The sequence below is a fragment of the Mesoplodon densirostris genome, chromosome 5 (assembly GCF_025265405.1).
Source record: "Mesoplodon densirostris isolate mMesDen1 chromosome 5, mMesDen1 primary haplotype, whole genome shotgun sequence".
Lineage (NCBI taxonomy): Eukaryota > Metazoa > Chordata > Mammalia > Artiodactyla > Ziphiidae > Mesoplodon > Mesoplodon densirostris.
In genome coordinates, this window is record NC_082665.1 from 29,561,941 (window position 1) to 29,586,812 (window position 24,872).

Here is a 24,872-nt window from a genome sequence, read left to right on the forward strand (position 1 = left end):
TATGTTTTGGATGTTGTACATCTGGGACAATTTCTTCCGATTTATCTTCTCACACTTGTACAATCTTTTTAAGTTCTTTAAATTTTTAAAGAACTTTCTTGTTCTTATTATTGAACTTATTTAAGCACATTCTGCTCTTGCTTTGCCTCTGCTTTTGAATATCTGAAGATACTAATTTTAAGCTTCTCTTACATATCAAATATGACTATTTTACTTCTGGGCTCCACTGCTCTATTTGGTGGCTCTTATCTATACTGCTCACTTGATTAAAATGCACGACCATCCATCATTATCAGTTAAAACATGCAAGATAAAGACATGGTGAATTAAGAGGTACCTAGTGTGGCTTTCTTCTGACTGTGTACACATTAATTTCCCCCAATCTCCTCTGAATGGAAATTCCACTTGAGTGGGTGTGACACTGGAAATCTCATATGGTGATATAGACATGTAGGCTGGAACTTCTCCAAAAGCCACATAAGGAGGCTTTCTTCTATGTATGTCACACACACTAGTAACCCTAATTTCCTTTTTAAACGTCAGCTTCCTAGTTTTCACTGTACTACTACTGTGCCAGTTGGTAACAGGAGAACAATGTTCTAGTGAATCACTTTGATTATTTCGACGCTACTCAATCCTACTCTCTGTACCTGAGCTCCTCCACAGCTAGACTGAACCGCTCCTTATTCTTTTACAGCTTCATCTAGTATCTGTTCCTGGTTACAGGTTCTTCTACCTTTGATTATCAGTATAATCGCTTATGTAGACATTTATCACTCTGAAATCCCCTGAACCCTTTACTTTTATATTTATCCACTGTCATTTCTGTGGAATTTTGTGAGGTAAGTAAATGATCCACTCACTCATCTTAGACTAGTGTACTCCTTAAACATTGCACTTTGAAAATAAGCCTCCTATATTTTACACATTGGGATGGAAAAGGAAGTTCCTAACAAGGGGGCATAAAACACAATAGATTAAGGATGTTCAGAGTGCCCTAGAGATTCTAAAGGAAATAGCTGGGAACCAGGAATAAAATGTTCAGGGCTATTTCTTTTTCAGAAGATAAGGTAAGATCTTTATTATTGTTATAAAATATAGATGCAATGTTTTCTGCTTCAGTACTCCAGTTTTCTTTGAATGTTAGCCTTCTATATTATTCATTGCCTCTGGTATTAACATGTGAAAGTGCTATTTATGTTTTAAAGCTCAAAAAATACTGTGAGCTTTGATGATGTCAGTGAATACAGCCTGCTCTTGATTGAACCAGGTTCCATAGGACACAGCTGCAGACTACTAAAAAAATCAGAAATTATATATTTTCATCTCTTAAGAAATAATTTATAACTGTATTTAATAACAAGTCAAACATTTAAGTGTTTTTAAATGCAAAAAACAAAAATCCAATCAGGAAAAAATCTTTTTGATTAAACTCTGCATAATCTGTTACCTTTACTACAAAATACTTTCTATACCTACTGATAGTTAATTAAAAGTAAGACTTTACACAAGTAAAATTTTGAACACTAAACTTGTATACCTTGTCTAATATAGGAAAAACAGTATTTGCTCACTTAAAATATTCTCCGAAGGATATTGAGTCTCCCTTAAAACTGTAACATGAGCTCACTGGATTGGTAAGAGCTTAACCCTCCTATATATGTGTGGCAGACATAGATATAGAGATGTATATGGGACATTTCTTTTGCTGCTCAGCATTCTAGATGTCTATACCTACTTTTTCCTCGAGTTGCAAACCACAAGCCAAAAAACTTGATCCACTGACTCAAAACCAAACATATTCTAAGTCCTTGTATCTCATTTTAGTTGTTAACATAACAACTCTTTCCTCAATGAATGTTGTTAACAGAATGACAAAACAAATATAAAATTGTCTCACAATATTTGCTTACTTTCTGATGGAGATACTTATAAGTACTATGGTCACACAATAAAAATAAGATAGGAGAGCAGAAAACAGAAGCAAGGCACTAAATCACAAATTTTTAAATGTTATCTTCATTTTCTGTGACCAAAAGCATGCATCTCTGTTTTCCCTTATGCATATCCCTAGATAGCAAGACTTCCACATAGATGGCTTTGTTATTTCTTATTCGAATTTATCAATCTCCTTCACTTTGTCTTCCTTTCTTCTTATAAACACATAAAAAATTGTCTATTTAAAAAATCTTCCCTTGGGTTTCCCTGGTGGTGCAGTGGTTAAAAATCTGCCTGCCAATGCAGGGGACACGGATTCGACCCCTGGTCCGGGAAGATCCCACATGCCGAGGAGCGGCTGAGCCCGTGTGCCGCAACTACTGAGCCTGCGCTCTAGAGCCCACAAGCCACGACTGCTGAGTCCGCGTGCCACAGCTACTGAAGCCCTCGTGCCTAAAGGCCGTGCCCCACAATAAGAGAAGCCACCACAATGAGAAGCCCGCGCACCGCAACAAAGAGTAGCCCCTGCTCACCGCAACTAGAGAAAGCCTGCGCACAGCAACGAAGACCCAATGCAGCCAAAAGTTAATTAATTAATCAATTAAAAATATCTTCCCTTTAATTGTTCTACACTTTTGAGTACTATACTTTTGAGTGTCTTTCTTCTTACTCTTTCAAATCACCTAACTTCTTTGAAGGACAATGTGTATCTATTCTGCTACTGGGGAGAAAAAAAAACAGCAGAAAAATATGTATCCACACTTCCCATTAAATGTGCTCCAAATTGAATTAATCATTTCTCTGCTCTACCAACTGACTTCCCTCATCCCTGGTTTCTTTATTTTTGTCTTCATTGTTCTCTCAATTACCCAAACTTCAAAATCATGAGTGATGTTCTCTTCCTACCCACAAATCAGCAATTCTTACATATGTTTTCACTGCAGTGTCTTTCCTATCCATCCCTTTTCTCCAGTCCCACTGCAGCTCTCTGACCCTTCCTCCATTCATACTTTATTCAAATCTTATTTCATTCCCTACCCATTGGTTAGCACTAGTCTAGATGCTTTGGGTGACAAGGAGATGCATCAGATAAGAGATCTTTTTGTACTAGATTATCTCCCATCTAGACTCCTGAAGATCCTTGATTATTTTTTCCCTACCAACCCCAACTTCTCCCTGGTCTCCGACTTTAGTCCCACCAATAAAAATCCATCTTTTTTCATCACTGAAAATTTATTCTTATTCTGAAAAATAACTCCAAATTCTGTTACTTCTTTTTCCCCAATTCTCAAAGTTTTCTACTTGCCTTTCCAACTATCATCTCCAAACTACCTTTCCGTTTCTAGTTCCCCTACTGCCCTATCAATAACCTAAAGACTACTCAGACTGGCATCCTCACCTATGCCTATATCCTCCTCACCTTCCCCATCTGTCTTTATTCACATCTTTCTCTGCATCTATCAGCTTTTGTCCTCTGTGATCCCTGACAAAATTCCATCCATCTTTTTAGTGTCACCTCAAATGCCAACTATGCCTTGGAAATTACCTTAATCTCTCAACCAAATATGGCTTTCCCCTGCTCTAAATCCTCACAGTGTTTTCTTTTACTACTTTTACACGAATATTACTTGCAATGCACTTTTAAGCTTTACTTACAATGCAGTTTTTAAGACTCACTTACTGATCTTCACATCAGTCACAAGCCTCACACATACAGTGGACAGCCAGGTATTCAAGACTTCTGAGTCCTGACTGACTTAACATATGAGACTCAGTTTCCTCAGCTGTAAAATGGGGATAATGACACCTTTCTAAATACTTATTGTCAAGATTAAGTGAGACAAATTGATAATATTCAGTGTGGGCCATGTAGTTGACACATACAAGTTTTTGTTTACTCTTGCAAATATGGTGAATTAAAAACAGGCATTTGACTTATCCCAAAGTATTTGAATATTATGACATAGATTTTTAAAAAGTAAAACAATGCCCTATGTTTGCATCTGAATCAGTTAGGTTAGAAAGAGAAAAGAAAGGCAGCTAGACTTTTTGTTTAACCTTGCATTAATCCCAATAATCCATAGATGTTAAGTTTATTGCTTCTTATTCGCTTCCATTCTGTGAAATCGTTCATGTGCTTTGCTTCTTTTGCCCAGGCACTAAGCCATAGATTCTGTCCAATTCCCACCAAATTCTGCCCCAGGTAAGTGGCCACATTCAGCCATACCCAGAGCCAGCCGAAGGCTTGGAGGTACTTCAGAATGATTGAGAACTTCACCTAAAAGCAAAGTTGTTTAAAAAAAATGTTATTGTACTTAAAAGTCACACAAGCTAGATTTAAATCCTGCTCTGACATATCCTAAGCTTTATGATCTTGGTCCAAGTTACTAACTACTCTAATCCTCAGATTACTCATCTATAAATTGGAGTAATACTAGTAGCCATCTTATAAGTACAAGCAAAGTGCCTGCACAGTCCTGAGCACTTAAAAATAAAGTTGAAATAATGTTAGTTACTATTATTAGTAAACCAGAATATACATAGCTAAATAACATTTAATCCTAATTAAACACCACTATAATGTCCACCTGTTCCATTTAATTCAATTTCTTCAAACTATCATATAGCAACCTTCCTCAAATTCAATGAAAAACATATGGTATTTATTAATAACATTTATATTTGAGTGGTTAGTAACAAATAACACTAATTATTCTGGTGCTTACCCCACCAACAGGGACCTTTTCTTTTCTCACTGAGAACTGTTTTCCTTGATCCAATAAGGGCCTGATAAAGCAAGACGATGTACATTTTTTTTAGGTTTTTAGATCAACTAAACATTTTTTTAAAAGTTAAACATTCTCAACCACTTTGTTGCATACTCTTCTGCTTCATTAACAGAGACCTGACTTGCCTTGATAATAACATTGTTCCTTTAATCTTCTGGAAGGGAGATTGTTTATTCTTTTTTACCCCATATATTTTAGGGCCAGGGCATATTGTATGATTTTTTTCACTGCTTCTTCTAGATAATTATCCTTCAAACTTGAGCCAAATCCCTAGATTGTGTAAGACAATGCCATCTGGCTCTACCATAATCTGTGCCTCCGCATCTACTCGCCTCCTGTCCTATCAGAAGACTAGCATCAGGCTAATTCGTCCCACTTCATCCTGCCACCATTCTGGGTGATGTCACAGCTGACAAGAACAACTGTATTAAACTCAATCTCTTTTCACCTTCATGACCTTCATACTTCCAGAGTCCTCCATCTGCATTCTACATTGGCCATCAACTTTCATGACCGCAAACCATGAATCTTATTACCTGGAACAAATCCACCTCTGAAAACTTGACTCCAATTGCTTCAGTCCCTGGCCATAACATAACCTTTTCTATTTCTAAGTTGTACATTCAGTTACTTTCACTGTATTGGGTTTTTATTCTACCTAGACACCCAGTTCGCAAATGTAACTTTCTATCATCCTTGCCCCCTAAGATGATTAACGATCCTGGTTTACCTGGGATATTCCTGGTTTTAGCACTGACTGTCCCACATCCGGGAAACTCTCAGCCCCAGGCAAACCTAGGCCCTGCCTCGATTCCTTTTATTATCCAACCTGTACTCCATGATTACCATGTCATCCAAACTGTGGTGACATTATGAACTTTAATAGCTTTCTTCCAATTAAATGTCAACGTTAAAACTGACAAGTTAGCCTTTGTCACACTTGCTGCCCATCTGTGGAGTGCTGCTTCAAAAGATCATAGAGTCCAGCAAACTGGCTCCACCATAAATTAATATCTTCCTTCCACCTGGGTTTTTATAGTGCCTAGAAATTCTTGCATCTCTCTCAGAAGGGGCCCCCATGTCCTACTTGATGGAGAAAGTCAAAGCAGATAGGGAAGTCAGTCACCACACTTCTACTTTTATCTGCATCTCCACCCAGCCTTTTCTAATTCTCTCCTGTAAAAAACAAAGGTAGTTTTCTCCTCAGATCTAAGGATAACCTTATGAGCTGAATCCCATTCTGCCCCATTTTCTCAAAATACATTTATTAAATATAGCGTTTCCACACTTTCCTGTCGATGACACACTTGACAGTTTTTTAAAAATGCAGATTCTAAGATTTCCCCCCTAGAAATCTGTCTTTTAAACAAATGATGCAAGGGATTCTTAGCTTAAGGCAAATCTAGGAGACACTGAATTGTTTCCTCTCTTTTCTAATCTTCATCTTCTTCCTTTCTAGCAACTCCTTCCCTTCAGCCCACAGAGAACTCCACATTTTTCTCATCTTATAATTAATACCATCACCACAAAAATGATTCCACCCTCAACTCTATGTTCAGTTACTGTCCTACTTCTTGCCTTCTTTCTGTAGCCAAACATTTTTCTGCCAAACCACCTTTCTCTCCTCGAACTTTCTGGCACCTGGCTGAAACGGTTTCCATCAACGGGGCCTTGATAAAATAAGTGCAATACTTATTGTTGTACTCATGGGACACTTTAAAAATTATTTCACTTAAACTCTCCATAGCATTTAACATCATTGACCTTTCCCTTGTTGAAGAGACATTTCCTTTTACTTCCCTACTGTCACACATTTGTGTTTTCTCCCACCTCTCTGGGCCTCCATTAGTTTCTGTCTTCCTTTAACGTTTATATTTCCTGAGGCTCCATTCTAGTCATTATTTCCTTGCTATGTTCCACACTCTTTTCTGAGCACTCTCATCCATTCCCAGTTTCAACAACCTTCATCTTTGTGGGTGACTCTCACATGGATTTCTCAAGTCCATGTCTCTTCCTTGAGCTCCAGATCCATAGGGTAAAAAACCTACTTGCCACCTACTTCGTCTCTGCTTGGCTATCTCAAACACACCCTACATGAAACCAGTTATTTCCTACCTCCTCAAAAGCTTTCTCTGGCCACGACACTTCCTCTGTCTCAACATTGACACATTTCCAACCAATCACTAAGCAGCTGTCAATTCCTCTGGAATTGTGTTACTGAAGAAATGTTTGGAAAATACAGAATGGCATGAAGAGGTGGAAAGACAACAGAGGAGAGAGAAGAGAGAAAACAGAGGAGGAAGAGAAGCAGAAGCAAAATACTCATAATGCTATATTCCAGAGATATTTGGTGCTAACATGCTGGTGAGGCTTGTTATAGTCTTTTCTCTATATGTGTGGTATCATAATTCAAATGCTGCTCTATAACGTCTTAATTTTTAAAAAAAATTTACCCATCGTCTTTGTAACTCAGTATATAATGAACCTCAAATATTATTCTATTACAACATTATACTTTGTCAAATGGCAATATCATATTTTATCATTTTACTATATTAAGATTTATTTAACAAAATCAAAATTTATACTGGCTGCAGATTTTTCCTGCTTTAATTATTGCTGTAATGATAATTCTCTTTACACATCTCTCATGGTCCCTTGTAGGGACATAGGAGCATGAGATATGCTACATTCTAAGTCATTTGATCTATCTAATATCAAACTGACCTCTAGAAATTCTAAACTGAGGTACATGCCCCCATTTCTCCACATTTCCCATTTCGTTTATCAGAATAAGAAATGGCTATTTGATCAGCCCAGTAGTTCTTCCCTTTCCATCTCTGGCATTAGTGTCAAGAAACATTTTGTGGGAGGTTGCAGTACATGCATGCCCTTTGTAGGATCAGCTTTACCATCAGGAAAAGATACACTATTTAACAGACACTTTCATTGGAATAGCTCCTGGTATATGATTTGGGTTAATTACTGTCATCATCCTTCAAGCCCTTGGCATGGCTTCTGTTTGCATAAGCAAATTTAGCATTGGTGTCAAGCCAAAAAATTAATTCTTAATGTAGCTGGATATAAAATGCTATGAACCCAACTGTTAAAAGGGAATTAAAGCATCCTAATTAGACATAACTAAGAAAGACCAATAATTTACTGGCCACTACACAGGAGGGTACTGTTTTTCCAAACTACAATGTTAATTATCCTTTTTCCACAAAAGTTCTGCATTTGGTCCTGGACATTTTGTTGTGAATAGCAGGTTTTATTTGAATTTTAAAAGAGCAAATTTTTTTATGCTGGTAGAGAAGTTTTAAAAATGAGTCTTGCTCTGTCCTTCAGAAACCCTTGGGAAAGTTGGCATAATACCAGTCTGCATATTTTTGTATAAAATATATAAAATTAACATACTGAAACCGTTATCCCTGAACTGAGCATACAGTTGCAAAGTATAGAGTATGTATGGGAGGATTAAAGTGATTAATAGAGTCTGACATGAAAGCCAGAAGGGGGCAGTCTAGATACTAAAATAGCATTTCCAGTTTATTTTGATCAGGGAAGATAGTAATATATATTTAAGGAAATAAAATAATATATACCATATACATTTAAACCAAAAAATGAAAAACAAAATATTGAAACAGTTCAACTTATTTTAGTCCCCATTTGAAAACAAAACTAACATCATAATGTAATTCTAACTCTTAAGTTTCAAAGGGAGGGACTGTCAGTCATTATTCGGTCCAACTTCCTTTCCACTTCCTTCTTGATGGGTAGTTAGTTTCCCTGTGAACCCTTCCATGAGGAAGATTCATTGTTCTATCTCAGTACATCCCACTGTAGAGAGTCTGCATTGTGAAGTTCTTGTCTGTTTGTATCTTCCAATCTCTAGTCTATCTTAATTCTGCATAAATTGGAAATAATTGGGTAAGGTTAAAAAAAATTAATTTGAAAGTCAGGAAAATTTTCTCCATGTAATGATATCTTACCAAATAGTAAAGCAGATAAAAAAAAAAGATGAAAGCTAGACTAGGAATAGTATAGAAAGTAATAAACTAGGAAATACATGGAAGTAGGCAAAGATGCACATATTTTGGAGAAATGAAAATAGGTCTCTGACCTCTCAAACAAAAGATAAAAATGATATAATTGCCATGCCTAAAAACAAGAAAAGATTGGTATGCAGGGATCCATGGACCTCCAATAACATTTTTATCACAGTCATTAAAAAGTAAGTTTGATGCTGGGTTCTGTTGATATGAATGTGCCATAGGAGAATTGAGGTGATCTTTTTGATGTACTCTACTGAAGAAGTAAGTTTCAGCATGCTGGCTTCTGTTTGAGCCGCCAGAACTTGAGAAATGTTTAGAAACCAGTTCTGTAAACAAACGTTTATAGGAATTTGGGTTCTTTTTTCAAGGAGAAATTTTGTAAAAGTGGTTCACAAAAACTTTAAGAGGTTCAATTTGGATATGACTAACCGTGACTTATAAATAGAAAAAATGATTTATTACAAAGGAAAGGGTATGATTATGTTTATAACAATACTTATTGATTTTTAAGATTTAAGCCTTAAAGCAAGCTACTTATTAAGTGTATGGTGAGATTATACACAGGTGAAAACTCTCTTTATAATTTAGAGATTTGAAGATCCCACAGCCCAGAAATTTCAAAGTCTGTTTCAGTGGTTTTTTTTTTTTTTTTTCTTTTCTTGAATATCCTTAAAAACTGACACTCATTTAAATGAAACTTATTGTTATAATGGTAAGAAAAATAAAATAAAATAAATGATGGATTAAAAGTTCCTTGAGTGTGCTTTCAGTCTCTAGCTATTTATTCACCCATTCAAAATACTTACTGAACACATGTTATTCAGTGTTTAGTTGAAATGTGTTATGTAGATGGCAATAGAAGAGTGAACAAAAATTCCTGCTCTTATAAAGCTTATAACCTAGAGGTAAGAGAAAGACAAAATAAAAGTAAATAAGTATATTTTCCAGTATACTGATAATTAGTAAAAATTATGAGGGAAAAAGCATGGAAGGGGTAAGAAGTATTGTGGTATAAAATAGAGTGGCTAACTAGGTCTTCATTGATGAGGTGACATTTGAGCAGAAGACCTGCAGAAGATGGGCGAGCAAGCCATATGGATATGTGGGAGAAATATGCCTTAAGCAGTGGGATCGGAAAGTGCAAAGGCATCAGGGGAGGCGCACGCCTAGTCTTACAGGAATAGCAGAGTCAGTCTTGCTGCAGTAGAATAGTGAGATGAGCTTTAGGAGGTTCTGAGAAAGGTAAACAGGTCCAGGTCCTCCAAGGCTTTATAGGTCATTGTGAGGACTCAGGATTTTACTCTGAGATGTGAATCTTTTGGAGATTTGGGGCAGAAGAATGACATGATCTGACTCATATTTGTAAAACAAACCACTCTGGATGTTATGCTGCAAACAGACTCTACAGGGCAAGGCTGGTGGCAGGAAGACCTGTAAGAAGACAATTATAATAATTCATGGGAGAAATGATAGTGATTTGGACAAAGGGAAGCTGTGATAGGGATGAGTAGTGTTTGAATTCTGGATTCTTGGATATATTTTGAAGATAGAGCCAATGGGATTTGATGATGGATTGGATATGGAGTAAGAGAGAGGTCAAGGGTGATTGCAAGATATTTTATCTAAGCAACTGAAAGAACAGTGTTGCCATTAGCTAAGAAGATTAGACATCAAAGAGGAGGGTCCAACTCTGGGGTTCAGAGGACAGGTTGGGCTGGGGATATAAACTTGGAGTAAAGGTAATTAAAGTCATGAGACTGGATGACAACACCAAGACAATAAAGAAGAAAAGCAGTCCAAGGTCTTTATGATCCAGAGGAATAATTTAATTTACCTATTCAGTCAGCTAAACCTGGTATGTACACAAAGCTCCAAGCTGCAACATCCACATAATCACACAACCACAGGAATATCCAATCCTTTCAAAAAAAATAAAAATTCAAGGCCCATTCTTTCACTCAAGGTCAAAACTACACAATTCTGAGCTATTGGATCCTGAAGTATTTGCTTCTCTCTAATCCATTCCAATTCTCCATTTTAGCAACTTTGACCAGTGGCAGCTCCCTATAATTCTAGCCACTTACTTTTTAAACCACTTTTTGCTATTATTCTTTTTTTTTTTTTGTCTCCTCTTTGCAACTGTTGGAGTATTAGGGCAAATAACTGATTAGGTTAATTTGCTTCAATCACTGTTCATTTTAGTTCCTTACAAAAATGAAAAAGAAGTATAATATAACAATCTAATCAGGGTCAAAGTTTTATTATTTTTATTTCTCTCTTCCTTTCCCTTATCATTCTTTTCCTCCCTCCTTCCCTTCCTTCCTCCTATTTTTCTAAACAGATTCATTTGGGGTATATCTTATCTCACACACTCACAAATCCAAGTAGATTTCTTCTAGTAGAATTTGGCTAGAAATTACTGAGAGTTACTATGTGTCCCAAATTAAGTCACATACATCTCACTTAAAAACTTATATACAACCATGTAACTTATAGTATAAAATTTGGAAACCACTAAGTACATTTTGTACCCATCATAATGTACAGATCATTTTTATAGCATGCATTTTAAATGCTAAAAAATGTAATTAATTAGTCCATAATCCCTATGAACCTGGTATTACCCTAATACTCACCTATCATTTTGCTCCAGGATTTGTTCTTTCAGTACAGTTCTGGAGTTGATTACACTGACTCGCTTTAAAGCATGAGCTGCGGAAGAAGATGGTGAGTGCTTTTATATCCATAAAAGCAAACAATGCACAAAATAGAGAGAAATACACTGAAAGATTATACAAGTTAGAGAATTTTTTGTGTTCTGGATCCATAGGTATACTGGGAGCCTTTCATTTTCCCCATTATTTCCTATTCACCTAAAATGTTTTGTAATGTCTTGATAAAACTAAGACTCCGTAATGAAAAAGCCTACAGAGAAGTTCTTTCTTAGACACTAGAGAGGAGTGCTAACTTGTTTTGGATCTTCCACAGAAGGTTTAAGTATTTGCCCAAGAGGAACATGACTCCAGTCTTAAAAAAAAAAAAAGCAATATCATCAAGTCTTATAGACAAATGTTATTATTGTGAAAAGTATTAAGAGCATGCAATGGTAATCCCCGAATCTCTGTCATGTTCTTACTAATGTCACTAATAATAGCTTCCTACGTGGCAGGCAATGTTCTAAATACTTTACATATTTTAACTCTTATGTTTCAAAACTACCCCTGTGAGGAAGATGCTACGATTATCCCTATTTTACAGATTAAAAGCACAGAGATGTAAAGCAGGTAGCATTAATCAAAGTCACACATCTAGAATTACAAGACTGAGGTTCAACTTACTGTTAGTGAATTCTATGGGAAACATCTCAGAGCTAGGCAGATTTTTGTCTTTTCCCAGAGTGTAATACTTAGCCTCCTTGAATCTCAGACTTATTATCTTTAAAAAGAAGGAAGTGGACTTGGAGATTTCTAAGGTCTCTTATATGAACTCTATGTTTTCTTATTTCTAGAAGTAAACATCTGGTCCTTAAAGGAAGCCTCTGATTTACATCAACTACCTCTAAGAAACGTGGGATTCCATGTCTCACAGAATTAAAATTCAATTTGGGGATGTTACAGCCTCTTCTGCCTAAGGCACATTTTCATCTTTATAGCTGATAATAATAATGTTTGAATTTATATATTTATAGTTTATAGAACACGTTCACATACATTATACAAGTTGAGTGCCAAAATGAGCTGATAAGGTAAAGAGAACAGGTAAGTTTACCCTTATCTTGAAGGGAGAAGTAAAACTCAGATAGGATAAGTGACTTGCCTGAAACCCAAAGGTGTCAAAGAGACAGAGAGGGAGAGAGAGAGAAAAAGAGAAAGACAGAGAGATGGAGAGAGCAAGAGTGAGCCGAGCCCTACACTCCTTCCTGTCTTTCACATTAAGTCAATGTACTTTTTCCTACAGGTTTGGTACAATGTTTAAGAGTTTGATTGGCCTCTGGCATGAAACAGAGGCAGTGATGGATTCAAATTCTGAAACTTACACTGTCTTAACTTGGGCAAGATATATATCTTCTTTGTAAAATTAGGACCATATAGCCTCAGGGGGTTTTGGGGAGAATTAAGTAAAACACTTGTGATTATATTGAGAGAATTAATACCCAAGACATCTTAGCTATCATCAGTATTATTAGTATGGGTAAGAATTATCCTAGACTAAACCTATAAATATGTAAATTTATCTTTAATCATATTTTTTTCATAAACTCTTTTCTCTCCTCTGATTCTCACCTCTTATATAATATCCCCATAAGGTGAGACTTATAGATTTTTCAGAGCTAGATGGATTTTTAGAGATCTGATGTATCCAAACCAAATTATACTGTAAACTCTACTTATCTGTCATCAACTCTGGTAGTGAGAGTGAGAATTATAGGAAAAGAAAAAGTGTCTGTGTCATAAGCAGTTTTGGGGGCAAGGGAGTGATAAAAATGTACACTGTTCATTTCCATATCAGACGCCAGGACAAACAGATCTAGTTCAAGTCCCATTTTTCATAAATGGGAAGAATGAAAAGAGGTCATTTTTACAAAGATTCATATAATTATCAGTGCTAGAACCAGAACCCAGGACTCCTGAAATTGGCCCCATGTTTTTTCTACTATGTTGTGTTGACTTTTACTCCCACTTTCATGTCACATTAAGTTAATAAAAAATTTTAAATGGAAATATTGTGTGCTTTTTAAAGTAATTCCTGAATAGACTCAAGGCCAAAAAGAATAAATCGTAAAAAATAAATGATAGACCACAGATTGAATTTAGAAGTGGGGATCACACTTCTCAAATCACACTCTGTCCTGTAGCCCTCTTTCTTCTAAATTCCGATAAAAATGTTCTCAGATATAAGTTGGTTTTTATTCACTACTTATGCAAAGAAGAGAAAGAAATTCCCCACAGGGACAGGCCTGCACCTAACATTTGTGGTAACTGGGGCAAGAGTATAAATGTAGGCCTACATACCATACTTCTACATATTTGACAGTTATAGATGGAACTAACAGACTGGTAAATAAGTTCTATTGCTTACCCTAACACATACACCTTCCCAACCACCTGGAAGGCAAAATCCAGGTGAGAGTGTTTGCAGCCCTGCGAGTTCCTCTGGGGAATGCGGTAGTCCCAGGGTGATGTGGTCAAGGTCCTTGCTGGGTTTTCTCCCACCCCAGCTCCACCCCTCACCATGTCTGTGGCTGCCTCAGCTACATGTCCAGACTCTGTTAACCCTCCTCCAAGAAAAAAAAAATCCTTTATCCAAGGAGTAGTGAATGCCAGTAGAGCAGTCAACCCTTAAGAGGGTAGAACTAAAGAATGAGAGCCCAGGTCCTTGGAGCAAATTTATGTCATATGGGCAGAGAATTCTGGGACTCCAATTACCTGGAGTGGTCAAGGAGTGGGGGATGGGAAGAGGACCCCCGATGGGCACAATCCCTAGGCCTTGGCCAGAGAGCCAGCCAGGGAAGGCAGAGCAGAGACGTAGTACAGGACTGGGTCAAATTGGCCCAGGTCTAAGGGCAATACTGCAGGAATGTGACTAAATGTAACCAGGTTTGAAGTTGTTGTCTGGGAGATGTTTTATATCAATTTTATATCAGTTAATCTATTTTTGTTCTGCTCTGTGTGGTCACTAATAAAATTACAATATATATGGCTGACCTTTTACAAATATCTATCTATCTAGTATTAACATGAGTAATTTTATGCCTGCTTTTTAAAAGACTTTATATATTTTTTACTCAGCATCCAAATAAATCAAAATCCTAGAAATATTCATTGTAAAAAACATATTCTATTTCTAGTACAAAAATGATCTCTACTCACCACCTTTCTGAATTTTAACAGAAAAGATACAATACTGAAGTAATTAGAAGAAAGTTCAATTTACATTTTCCTAAATGTGTCATATTTCTGTTGCTAAGATAGTAACATCTATTAATGCCAGATCAACTTCAAGAATGTTTTCCACTTGTTACCACAGAGGACTGGTGTACATAAGGTATATCAATGGAGGGAGGTATGATATTTGTTTCCAAAACTGGAGACTTAAACAAGAGCAAATTCCACAACTTTCAAAATTGTGTTCCATATTTTATGGTAGATTAAATATTGAACTTAAAACTTACACACTGCCTGCTTTCAGAGCTATATTTTCCAAAGTAATACAACTTATATGTTGCCTTTAAAATAAATAGCAAAAAATATATCCTGGCTCATAGCATTACAAATCATCCCATTCACTCTGAGGAGACATACTTTTGGTAGAAAAAATGGAGGCAGATTCATCTGTTTAACAAACAGCTACTGAGTACCTGTTATTTGCCTAACATGAGGCTATCTAAGTGCTGGGGATAGAGAAAATGACCACATCCTCATTGCAGCCCTCAGAGACCCTCATAGATATATCTTTCCTACACACTAAATATAAATTATTACTTAGCCTGACCAAATAGGCAAGGGCTCATTTCCAAAACTGCTAGCCATTAAGAAAAGACAAGGTCTTCTTTTATTAAGATTGATCACAGCCACCTGACAATAGATCAGGTATTTCTGAATGTGTCTACATATAGAATATTTAAATTTGAGAAAGGAGTATAAACAAGGAATGAAAAACATAGTAGTGCATACCTAATGTGTATTAGCTTAGAGAAACACATCAGCAAAATGGCTCTGCTTTTTGATTTCATGGCATTAAAATACTAATTCGCACTGATCTTGTTATAAACCAGTTTCATATCTTTCTGACTTTTATATCCAGGTAAAGTGTAAAGTGAATGAATAGATACCGTTCGTGTAGGAAATACTAAGAATAACTCTATATGTCTTCTTTTAGCCTGCAATTATGAAATAGTTCACTGGTTTTACAGCCATTTCTCAGTGGTGTTCTGGAAAGGTATAGAACAAGGATCATGATGGTGGTACACATGAGAAAACATCTACAGCTGGAAAAAGATAATGGTACATCCAACTTTCAGAGCTGGAAAATGACTGATCTCAGGAATATTAAACTAATGCTAGATTTCAAACATCCTTATGTCCTAATTAGATAAAGATCAAACCACTTCATTTACACAAATATCTATGAATCTTAATTTAAAATACTAGGACTATAGTAACAAAGATTAGTAGTAAATAAACTCAGTTGTTATTTTGTAAAAGTTAGACAAATATCATTCTCCTTTTTCATTCTTCAGGTTTTCTTTTCTTTTGTTTCTCTCCCACAACATGCAATAGTATGTTTTAAATACTTATTATTTATTTGATATGGATTTAATTTCAAAGAAAGTAGAATGTTTAGACCCATTATATTCTAAACCTGCAACAGAGCTTATAAATCATCTAATCTCTTATTTCATAAATGAACAAACTGACCCTGGGGCATAACATTTTGCTTAAAAATCATAAACAAGGTTGATTTTTAGCTGATGTGTCCCAATATACTTGCTTCTTTTCTAGAGAAAGGAAGACACCCAGTTCCTGACTTAAGTAGCATGAATGAAGAAAAGTGCATAGTAAGAAATCAGGCAATTAATGGGCTTTCAAAATGGGTAAGCACACTGTATCTTAGGTTTATTTTTCACTGTGTCCTCACCTTTTTCTTGTTCACTGAAGGCCTGAAGCAAATTCGTGAGATTTTTGGTTTTAGACAGAAGTTCTTGGTATGTTCCCATTTGTGCTACTCTGCCACTTTCCATTACAACAATAAGATCCATCAGGGGTAGAAGTGTGAGATTGTGTGTCACTAAAATTCGAGTCTGCAAAAGAGTATTTTATTCCCTGGGTTACATGGCAAAAATAAGCCATTTTAAAGAGTGCTGCAATCATTATTTTTTGTCTTTACTATTTTAGAGTATAATTCTTGGTAGGTGCCAGTTTAAGGCAGCATGTATAAATATATTTCACAATAAATGATGATACACTGCTAGACAAAAAAAAAAGAAAAGAAAAAAAGAAGTCAGCAAATATTTTTAACCCATTAGTTCAGGTATTTTTCATTCATTAAAAATGAATCAAATTTACAGCAAATGAAAAACAATCTTATAACTGCCATTCTTGCTTTCTTTTTCTAAGGTCCTGTAGCATTATAAAAACATGTTTGACTCAAGTCTTTATTTTTAAATATTTCCATATATTATATACATATACATAAAATTGAATGAGAAGATTTATCTTGGTTTCATTTCAATAAGTAAAGACATTTGTCTATTCTTTACTTAAATATTTATTTTATTATTTTATACATTTATTTAATTTTTCCAGAATTCTCTATATTAATAAATCTGTAAACACATATTGTGAATGGATGTGTATGGTTTTGTGGTCAGACAGGCTTTTAAAAATCTCTGTGGCTCTTAAATTAAGCAAGCTACATCAAGTCATTATAAGCCCTGAGTTTCTTCATGTATAAAACAGGAATAACGATAATGCCTATCTCAGAGACTTGCCATAAGAACTAAATGAACTAATTTAGTGCCAAACATAGTATGAACTTGGTAAATAATTCCTTTCTTCTTGGTTCCTTCACAAAACAATTGAATTGTTATGAATGCTAGATTAGTAATACTACATTTTAAGTAGTAAATAATAAAGTAATACTATTTTTTATAAAAGTGCTATGCATCAAAATACCACTTTTCAAAAAAAGTCACCTAAGCTAAAAACAACTCATTTTGGCATGTAAACCACCTTTGAACATGGTATTAGTCAATGAGGTAATAATCACATAAGTTGTGGTCAGAGTAAACTTGTAAAAAGTTTTAAAACATTCATTAAAGTGTGTCTGTAAAAGACCAATATAACATCTCATTCTTTACATGAAATTTAACTACCCTGCTTCAATAAATAAACAAAATATTAGAATTTTGGGCACAATGCTACATAGATTATCCTCTCCTTCCCTCACTAAAGCATAAGTGATGCTATGGCTACCTTGTTTTTCAACATGCCAGAGGACCCAATCACTTTTTCAAAAAGTTGCTTTCCAACATGAACATCAACTGCAGACAAGGGATCATCCAGGAGGTAGATGTCGGCCCCACTATAGACAGCTCTGGCCAGACTGACACGATGCCTCTGACCCCCACTTATATTCACACCCTGAAAATAAAGCAGGAGAAAAAAGAACAAAACAAAACCAGAGGAAAAATGTGTAAATCTCAAAACACATAGAGTTATGTCCAAATTCTCTTCTGTAGCAGGGATAGGTAAGAATTCAGGGTTAACACTCCAACCTTTCTTTATCCTAAAATTCCAAAAGCCTCTATTTCCTAGTACCACTAATTTGTGCAAATTAACAGATATATCTGCTTTCTCTTAATTGCTTGCTTTCCAAAGTAGATACTAACAGTTATAGAGAAAAGAATTTCCATTTCCCTAACTCTGAAAAGTTGTGCCTGTGGAACATTAAAGAAAACTTTTGGCTGCCAGCCGTGTACTGACACTGGTGATCATTTTTAAATTGACACATAGGAGACTGAGAATAATAGCTAAATTACCAAAGCAGCAATCAACATGTCCTATTTTCTTCCTTAGAAAGATTAGTACAAGCCTTGTTGGCAAAAGTACAACTCTAAGAAGCAAGAATAAGGAGTATACATCACTCTGTGAGAATTAAAGTCGACATGTACAGCCATGTATGGAGAATTATGGGACCAGGCCCAATTTACTTAATTTATTTTATATTTAGTGTTTACAGATCTGGTTTAAAAGCTCTCCATGCAGCACAGAACTTAGCCAGGGCCCTATAATTGTAAAGTGTCATTGCTTCTTTGCCTTTCTCATCCTCCTACTATTCAACAAATATCTCCTATATTCTGGATGCTGTGTTAGCACTTGGGATTTAAACATAAATGAAACCAAGCCTCTGTCATGAGGAGGTCACATTTTAGCAGGGGAGCCAGGAGTGAAAAAAATATATACAAAGTAATATGATATGTATATGTGTGTGTGTGTGTGTGTGTGTGTGTGTGTGTGTGTGTGTGATTATAACAGCCCCCAACTCATTGGCTTGTCGTGAGCATTTACTGAGTGTAAAATATTTAGGACAAAGCCAATACTGAATACAGACACAATCAACATTAGCTATTATCACCCAATCGCTCCTCTCTCCAATCCATCCTCTGACTTGTCATCACGTATCTTGTAATTATGTTATCATCTTGCTTAAAAACCTTGTACGTCCATATCTCTCTCTTCCCATCATCCATGAGCATCAGCAAATTCCTTAGTAGAAACCTAAGATACTTATATTCTGGTATTAACTCATCTTTCAACCACTCACCCAATGCTGCCTTCTCAAGTGACTGTGACCTACAAGCAGACTAGCCTGCCTTTTCATATCTGGGCAGAGCCTATACACTCTGCTTGGGTGCCCATATCCTCCCTTTTCAACTCAAAAGATACTCACTCTAAGTCCTCTTTGAAATCAATCTTCTACCCAAAGTTCCAAGTAAAGTGATTCATTCCCTCCTTTCTTGTCTTGCAGTGTCCTGTTTACTCTCCCATTGCTAGAAATAACAATACCCATGTCAAGTGTCTCACTCTCCTATGAGCTCCTGCCTAGTTTATCCTTGCATTCCCAGCACATAGTGTCCAAATAAATATTGGTAAAGACAATTGATAATATCATTGGCAGAGGTCCAGTTGATTGCAGTCCCTTGAAGACTGGGTGATTGATAGCTCTTTTGCTCACCCTTATATACCCCATTGCAGAATAAAGGAATATAATAGATTAATAACTATTTGTGTTCAGTGGAAGAATGCCAAAGAAAAAGATGAACAAAAGTGAGGAAAATTCTACATTCATTATCTTGGTTGTCTCATAAACAGCTGTAAACAGATTTCTTTTTGAAATATTCAATTATATGTTTATTTTAAAGTACATCATCAGATTGGGAGAAATTTAATTTAAAAATATAAAAAGCAGAAATTATAAGTGGCAATAACATTTAATGACTATATTAAATCTATACTTCACATTTTGAAATTTTCCCACCTTAATTTTTTAGTTACATACTTAGCTATTTCATTTTATTAGAGATTGGCTTTATCAGCATAATGTTCAATATGTATTAACAAGTTTGAAAAAGAAGTCACATTTCTGCATAATTCTAGCTATGGTGCCATTTCACCAAGGGATAGTAAAGATGCCACAAAAAGCACAGAGGTTGCAAAAAAATTAAATCAATTTAACAATTTGTGAAAATACATCTGCAAAGTAACAGGCTATGAATGAAACCAATATAAGTCTAGTTAAAGGTAAAATTTGCCTCATCCTAGATTTTATTTTTTAAATTTTTATTGAAATATAGTTGATTTACAATGTTGTGTTAGTTTCAGATATACAGCAAAATGTACACCCTTGATTTTAAATATTTCCCCTTTCTACAGTTTTGTTCTATAGTTTTCAAATTATATAACAAGACAATTAAATAACTTGAAGCCGGGGTAAAAATGCCTAACAATGTTATGCTAACTCTCTTCTCAGAAATTCAAAGCACTAAGGATTATTCACTTATCTTCATAGTACACATGAATCTTAGGCAGAGGCTGCTTTTGCATTCATGTTTAATTAGTGGAGATTTTTAGTCATGGGTTGGGGATCATCTCTTGGGCTTCATACTTTGGCTCATGATATCTTGTTTTGCTTTGTTTTATTTTTAACTCCAAAACACTGGGCAGCATAATGACTATTCAAGAATGTGATGAAAATAAAATAGAACAAAGAATACAATGCCTGGGAAACAAGTTCCTCTTAAGCAGGAATGTGTAAATATGGAACAGGTACATTCATGACAGCATCTTCTCAGAGCCTCGTTGGAATCTGGTCTTGGTGCCACCACTGGAGACTGGGACTCTGTTGCTACTGTCCTAGGCTTGACTTTGTGCACAAGAGCTTCAGGAAGAAACAAAACTATTATTCCCTCATTAGACAGTGAACAGCATTATGCCAGCAACTAAGGCAAAGCGTTGATGATCCACTTGGTGGGCTTTCATTCCCCCATTTGGATACTAACAACGGAATTTCCTGCTGATTTTTAATCTATTTTCCAAATAGTCAATAATAAATAATTATTCATCCTTAATATGGCCATCTCTTTCATAGGAATTCTACAATGACTTTTTAAAATTATAGTTCTATAGCTCTTCAAGACCTCAGTAAAAAGGCTATAAGTATTTTATTAGCACAGCTGAATGGAATGTTATTATTCCTTATTCCTGCATAAGATAAAATATATTTTCCTTACTCTTTCTCCAATCTCAGTTTGATCTCCATTTGGTAACTGCTCCAAATCGGGAAGGAGAGCACAGGCTTCCAAAACTCGCTCATAAAGCTGCTTCTGCATGACAGAGCCAAAGAGAATGTTTTCTTGCAAAATGCAATTCTGAATCCAAGCCTGCTGGGAAACATAAGCCACAGAGCCCTAAAAAAGAAATAAATAAAATAAATACTCTTAACAAGGGAAAAGGAGAACTTGCATGCACCACATTAAAGGAACATATTTAGTCCATGGTTTTGCTTTCTTTGAATTGAATTTAAAAATATTTAGATTATTGCTTAAATGTAAATATATTTTATTTACATTTTAATCTTATATCCTGTTTTAATCTTATGTATTTTTATTAGAGGCCCCTTCAAATGAGTTACTTTGTGCCTTTAATTTACTTTCACTCTAGCTGCTATCAAAGTTACCTGTCTAGTGGGATTTTCTGGAAGCAGACACTGAGTTTATTAGTCAGCTCTACCCACACTAACAAGGTACCATGAACTGGGTTGCTTAAACAACAGAAATTTCTTTTCTCACAAGTGTGAGATCAGGTGTTGGCAGGGTTGGCTTCTCCTGAGGCCTATCTCCTTAGCTTGTAGATGGCTTTCTTCTCCTGAGTCTTCACATGGCCTTCCCTTTGTGTGTGTGTCCTAATTTCTTCTTCTCATAGAGATATCAGCCATACTGGATTAGGGCCCACCCTACTGACCTTATTTTAACTTATTACCTCCTTAAAGACCTTATCTCCAAATACAGTCACATTCTCAAGTACTGTGGGTTAGGACTTCAACATATGAATTTGGGGGGAATACTATTCAGCCCATAACATTGAATTTGGGGTGCAAGTTGTTTACTTGGGATCAATTCTTAGAAAAGAAAAGGAAGAAGGAGGATTGGGTAGAGCAGGAAGTCACACAGCAATCCAGATCCAACAAAGATTTGGTCAACCCTCCAGAGAGCTATGGAGGTGCATCACCCATCAGAGTTGTTCTCTGTTAGGCTGAACTGGCCTGGCCTTTCAGAGTGGGACCCCAGGAGGCCAGCATGAAGGTGCTGATGTGTTATATGTACTCCCAAGGCTGGGTGGCAAGCCCTTCCTAGAAGAGGGGGTCTGGGCAGCATATCTCTCTCTTCCACATACTCACTGCTCTTAAATTCATTTTTTGATAATTTTATGTCTTGACATTATTCTTGAATATGACTCTGCTACATAAAATATCCTTTTAATTTATTTTATTTATTTTTGCTGTGTTGGGTCTTCGTTTCTGTGTGAGGGCTTTCTCTAGTTGTGGCAAGCGGGGGCCACTCTTCATTGCAGTGCACAGGCCTCTCACTATCGCGGCCTCTCTTGGAGCACAGGCTCCAGACGCACAGGCTCAGTAGTTGTGGCTCATGGGCCTAGTTGCTCCGCGGCATGTGGGATCTTCCCAGACCAGGCTCGAACCCATGTCCCCTGCATTAGCAGGCAGATTCTCAGCCATTGCACCACCAGGGAAGCCCTAAAATATCCTTTTAACTAGCCCTTGTCTTCCAAAGGACTCCCAGTATTTGAACTAGAGACTCACATTCAATCTGCTCCATGGACTCTATCCAAACACTGATTTGAGTTTTTTGAATATTATGCACTCTGTAACAATACCACACATTTAAAGTACTTTCTGACATAGACCTGTGTGTAACTACCAGTCTTTTGATTTCTACCAACTACTTTGAAGGTCAAAGATTAACTTTTAATTCCTCCCTGTTGAGCATGTAAGACATAGAATGGCTTTTGAGCCAAAACAATATAGTTCTGATCTGACTTGATCTTGAACACAAAAGTAATTGCTCTTGAATTGTCTCATTTAGTGAATAACCTTTGATTAGAATAGCATATTAAATCTGTCCTTGGGTGATAGAAGTTCTGAATACTTGATATACATTAGTCAAGATAAGGGGAACAGAGGGTGAAGAACACAAGAGAAAAGATTGCAGAACAGGGAAAAGTGGTATATAATATAAAACTGGAACTAAATACTACATTGAGAGGTGTGGACTTGATGTTCTGGTATGACAGCAGCTGAAAAAAAGTTGATCAATTTTCACAGAGATGTAAATTTTTCCTTTTATTATCATTATAATTATCATTTGCATCTCACATACAAATGAAAATGTTTTTGTTTCATTTCATTCTTAATACTAAAACCACAATAGAAGTTTTGCTAATTCAAAAATGGACTCTAACTCTCTGATGTTTTATCAAAGAACATTGAATATTGGATACTCTGCATGAATGATGTCTGATGTAAGCCTTAGAAACTGAGAATAGAGGATCTTAGAATTTGAACGTTGGAATGATATGCCTCAAAAAAATGCTCATGTGAAACCTTGAGAAACAGAAAGACGTAAACAAGATCACCTTATAAATACTAAATGTTAAGTTGGCCATGCCATCATTATGATATTACTACTAAATTAGATATAATAAGGATGACACATATATTTAGGATTAAAAATGTTTTCAGAAATAATTCAGAGTGTGGTACCTCAAATACTCCACTGATCCAGACCAACAAGATTCCTAAAGAACAATGTGGTCAACTATACAGACAGATAATATTATTTCCCTTTAAAACAAATATTGTATATTAACGCATGTATGTGGAACCTAGAAAAATGGTACAAATGAACCGGTTTGCAGGGCAGAAGTTGAGGCATAGATGTAGAGAACAAACGTATGGACACCAAGGGGGGAAAACCGTGGTGGGGTGGGGATGGTGGTGTGCTGAATTGGGCGATTGGGATTGACATGTATATACTGATGTGTATAAAATTGATGACTAATAAGAACCTGCAGTATAAAAAACCAACCAAACAAACAAACAAAAAACAACTAATACTAAACTTTCTTTGGGTTATTTATATGGAAATAATTAATATAAATGTTTCAGACATTACATGAAATTTCTAAAAATCTTATATGTTCTGGTATAATGTTATAAGTCATAATTCTAGTTATTACTTTAAAATGTATATCTCAGAAATAACTAAATTTCATTGTCAGTTGCATTATTATGAATTTTCATCAAATTTTTAAAAAAATAAAAAAAGAAAGAAAAACAAGCCATTAAAGAGAAATTCTTCCGAGAGAATTAAAACACGTTATATACCTCTGAAAAAAAAATATATATATTGTTTCTCTTTGACAACCCTAACATAACATACACAAAGTGTGTCCTCTCTGCTTTACAATTAGTAATAGCAATGTTATGGTTTCTATTATCACCATGAACACTTTCTTAATTATGAATTCTCAAAGGTATCAGAAATAATCTTTAAATCTTACCATGAGTACCTCAACAATCATAATGAAGATAACAATAACCATAAAAATTCATAGGGAGCCAGCTGACTCTATGCCAAGAACTAGTCTAGGTCTTTGCACATTATCTCATTCAATCTACTGCTTAACCTTTCAAGATTATTATTATCATTTATGCATCAGGTGAAACCTAGAATTGATACTGTTTTTATCTTGATACACTCCTAATTATTTTTCAAGATTAAATAAAAGGCTACTTACTTTCTGATTGTTTTTCTCTTTAAAGAAGAATTTGTTGTTTTTATACCGTTTCATTTAAAAAATCTAATTTAAATACTTGTTGTAATTGATCGTAGTATCTCCCTCACTAGACTATGAACTCTGTAAGAAGAGTAGCATATCTTATTCATGTTTATTTCCCTGGTACTAAGTGCTAGGCACATAGTATATGCTCAATGATTGCTTTGTGAAAT

The 24,872-nt window shown here is 35.7% G+C and overlaps 1 protein-coding gene across 1 annotated transcript in view; it reads right to left on the reverse strand.

Annotated features, from left to right (window-relative positions):
* Positions 1-24,872, reverse strand: part of LOC132490968 (multidrug resistance-associated protein 1-like) — an 87,165-nt gene that overhangs the window by 19,460 nt on the left and 42,833 nt on the right. The window contains exons 13-18 of the mRNA XM_060099795.1: positions 21,078-21,254; positions 17,761-17,928; positions 16,424-16,586; positions 11,422-11,497; positions 4,665-4,725; positions 3,997-4,216 (exon numbers count right to left, since the gene is read on the reverse strand). Of these exons, the coding sequence (XP_059955778.1) occupies positions 3,997-4,216; positions 4,665-4,725; positions 11,422-11,497; positions 16,424-16,586; positions 17,761-17,928; positions 21,078-21,254 (865 nt within the window). The remainder of the gene's footprint in view (positions 1-3,996; positions 4,217-4,664; positions 4,726-11,421; positions 11,498-16,423; positions 16,587-17,760; positions 17,929-21,077; positions 21,255-24,872) is intronic.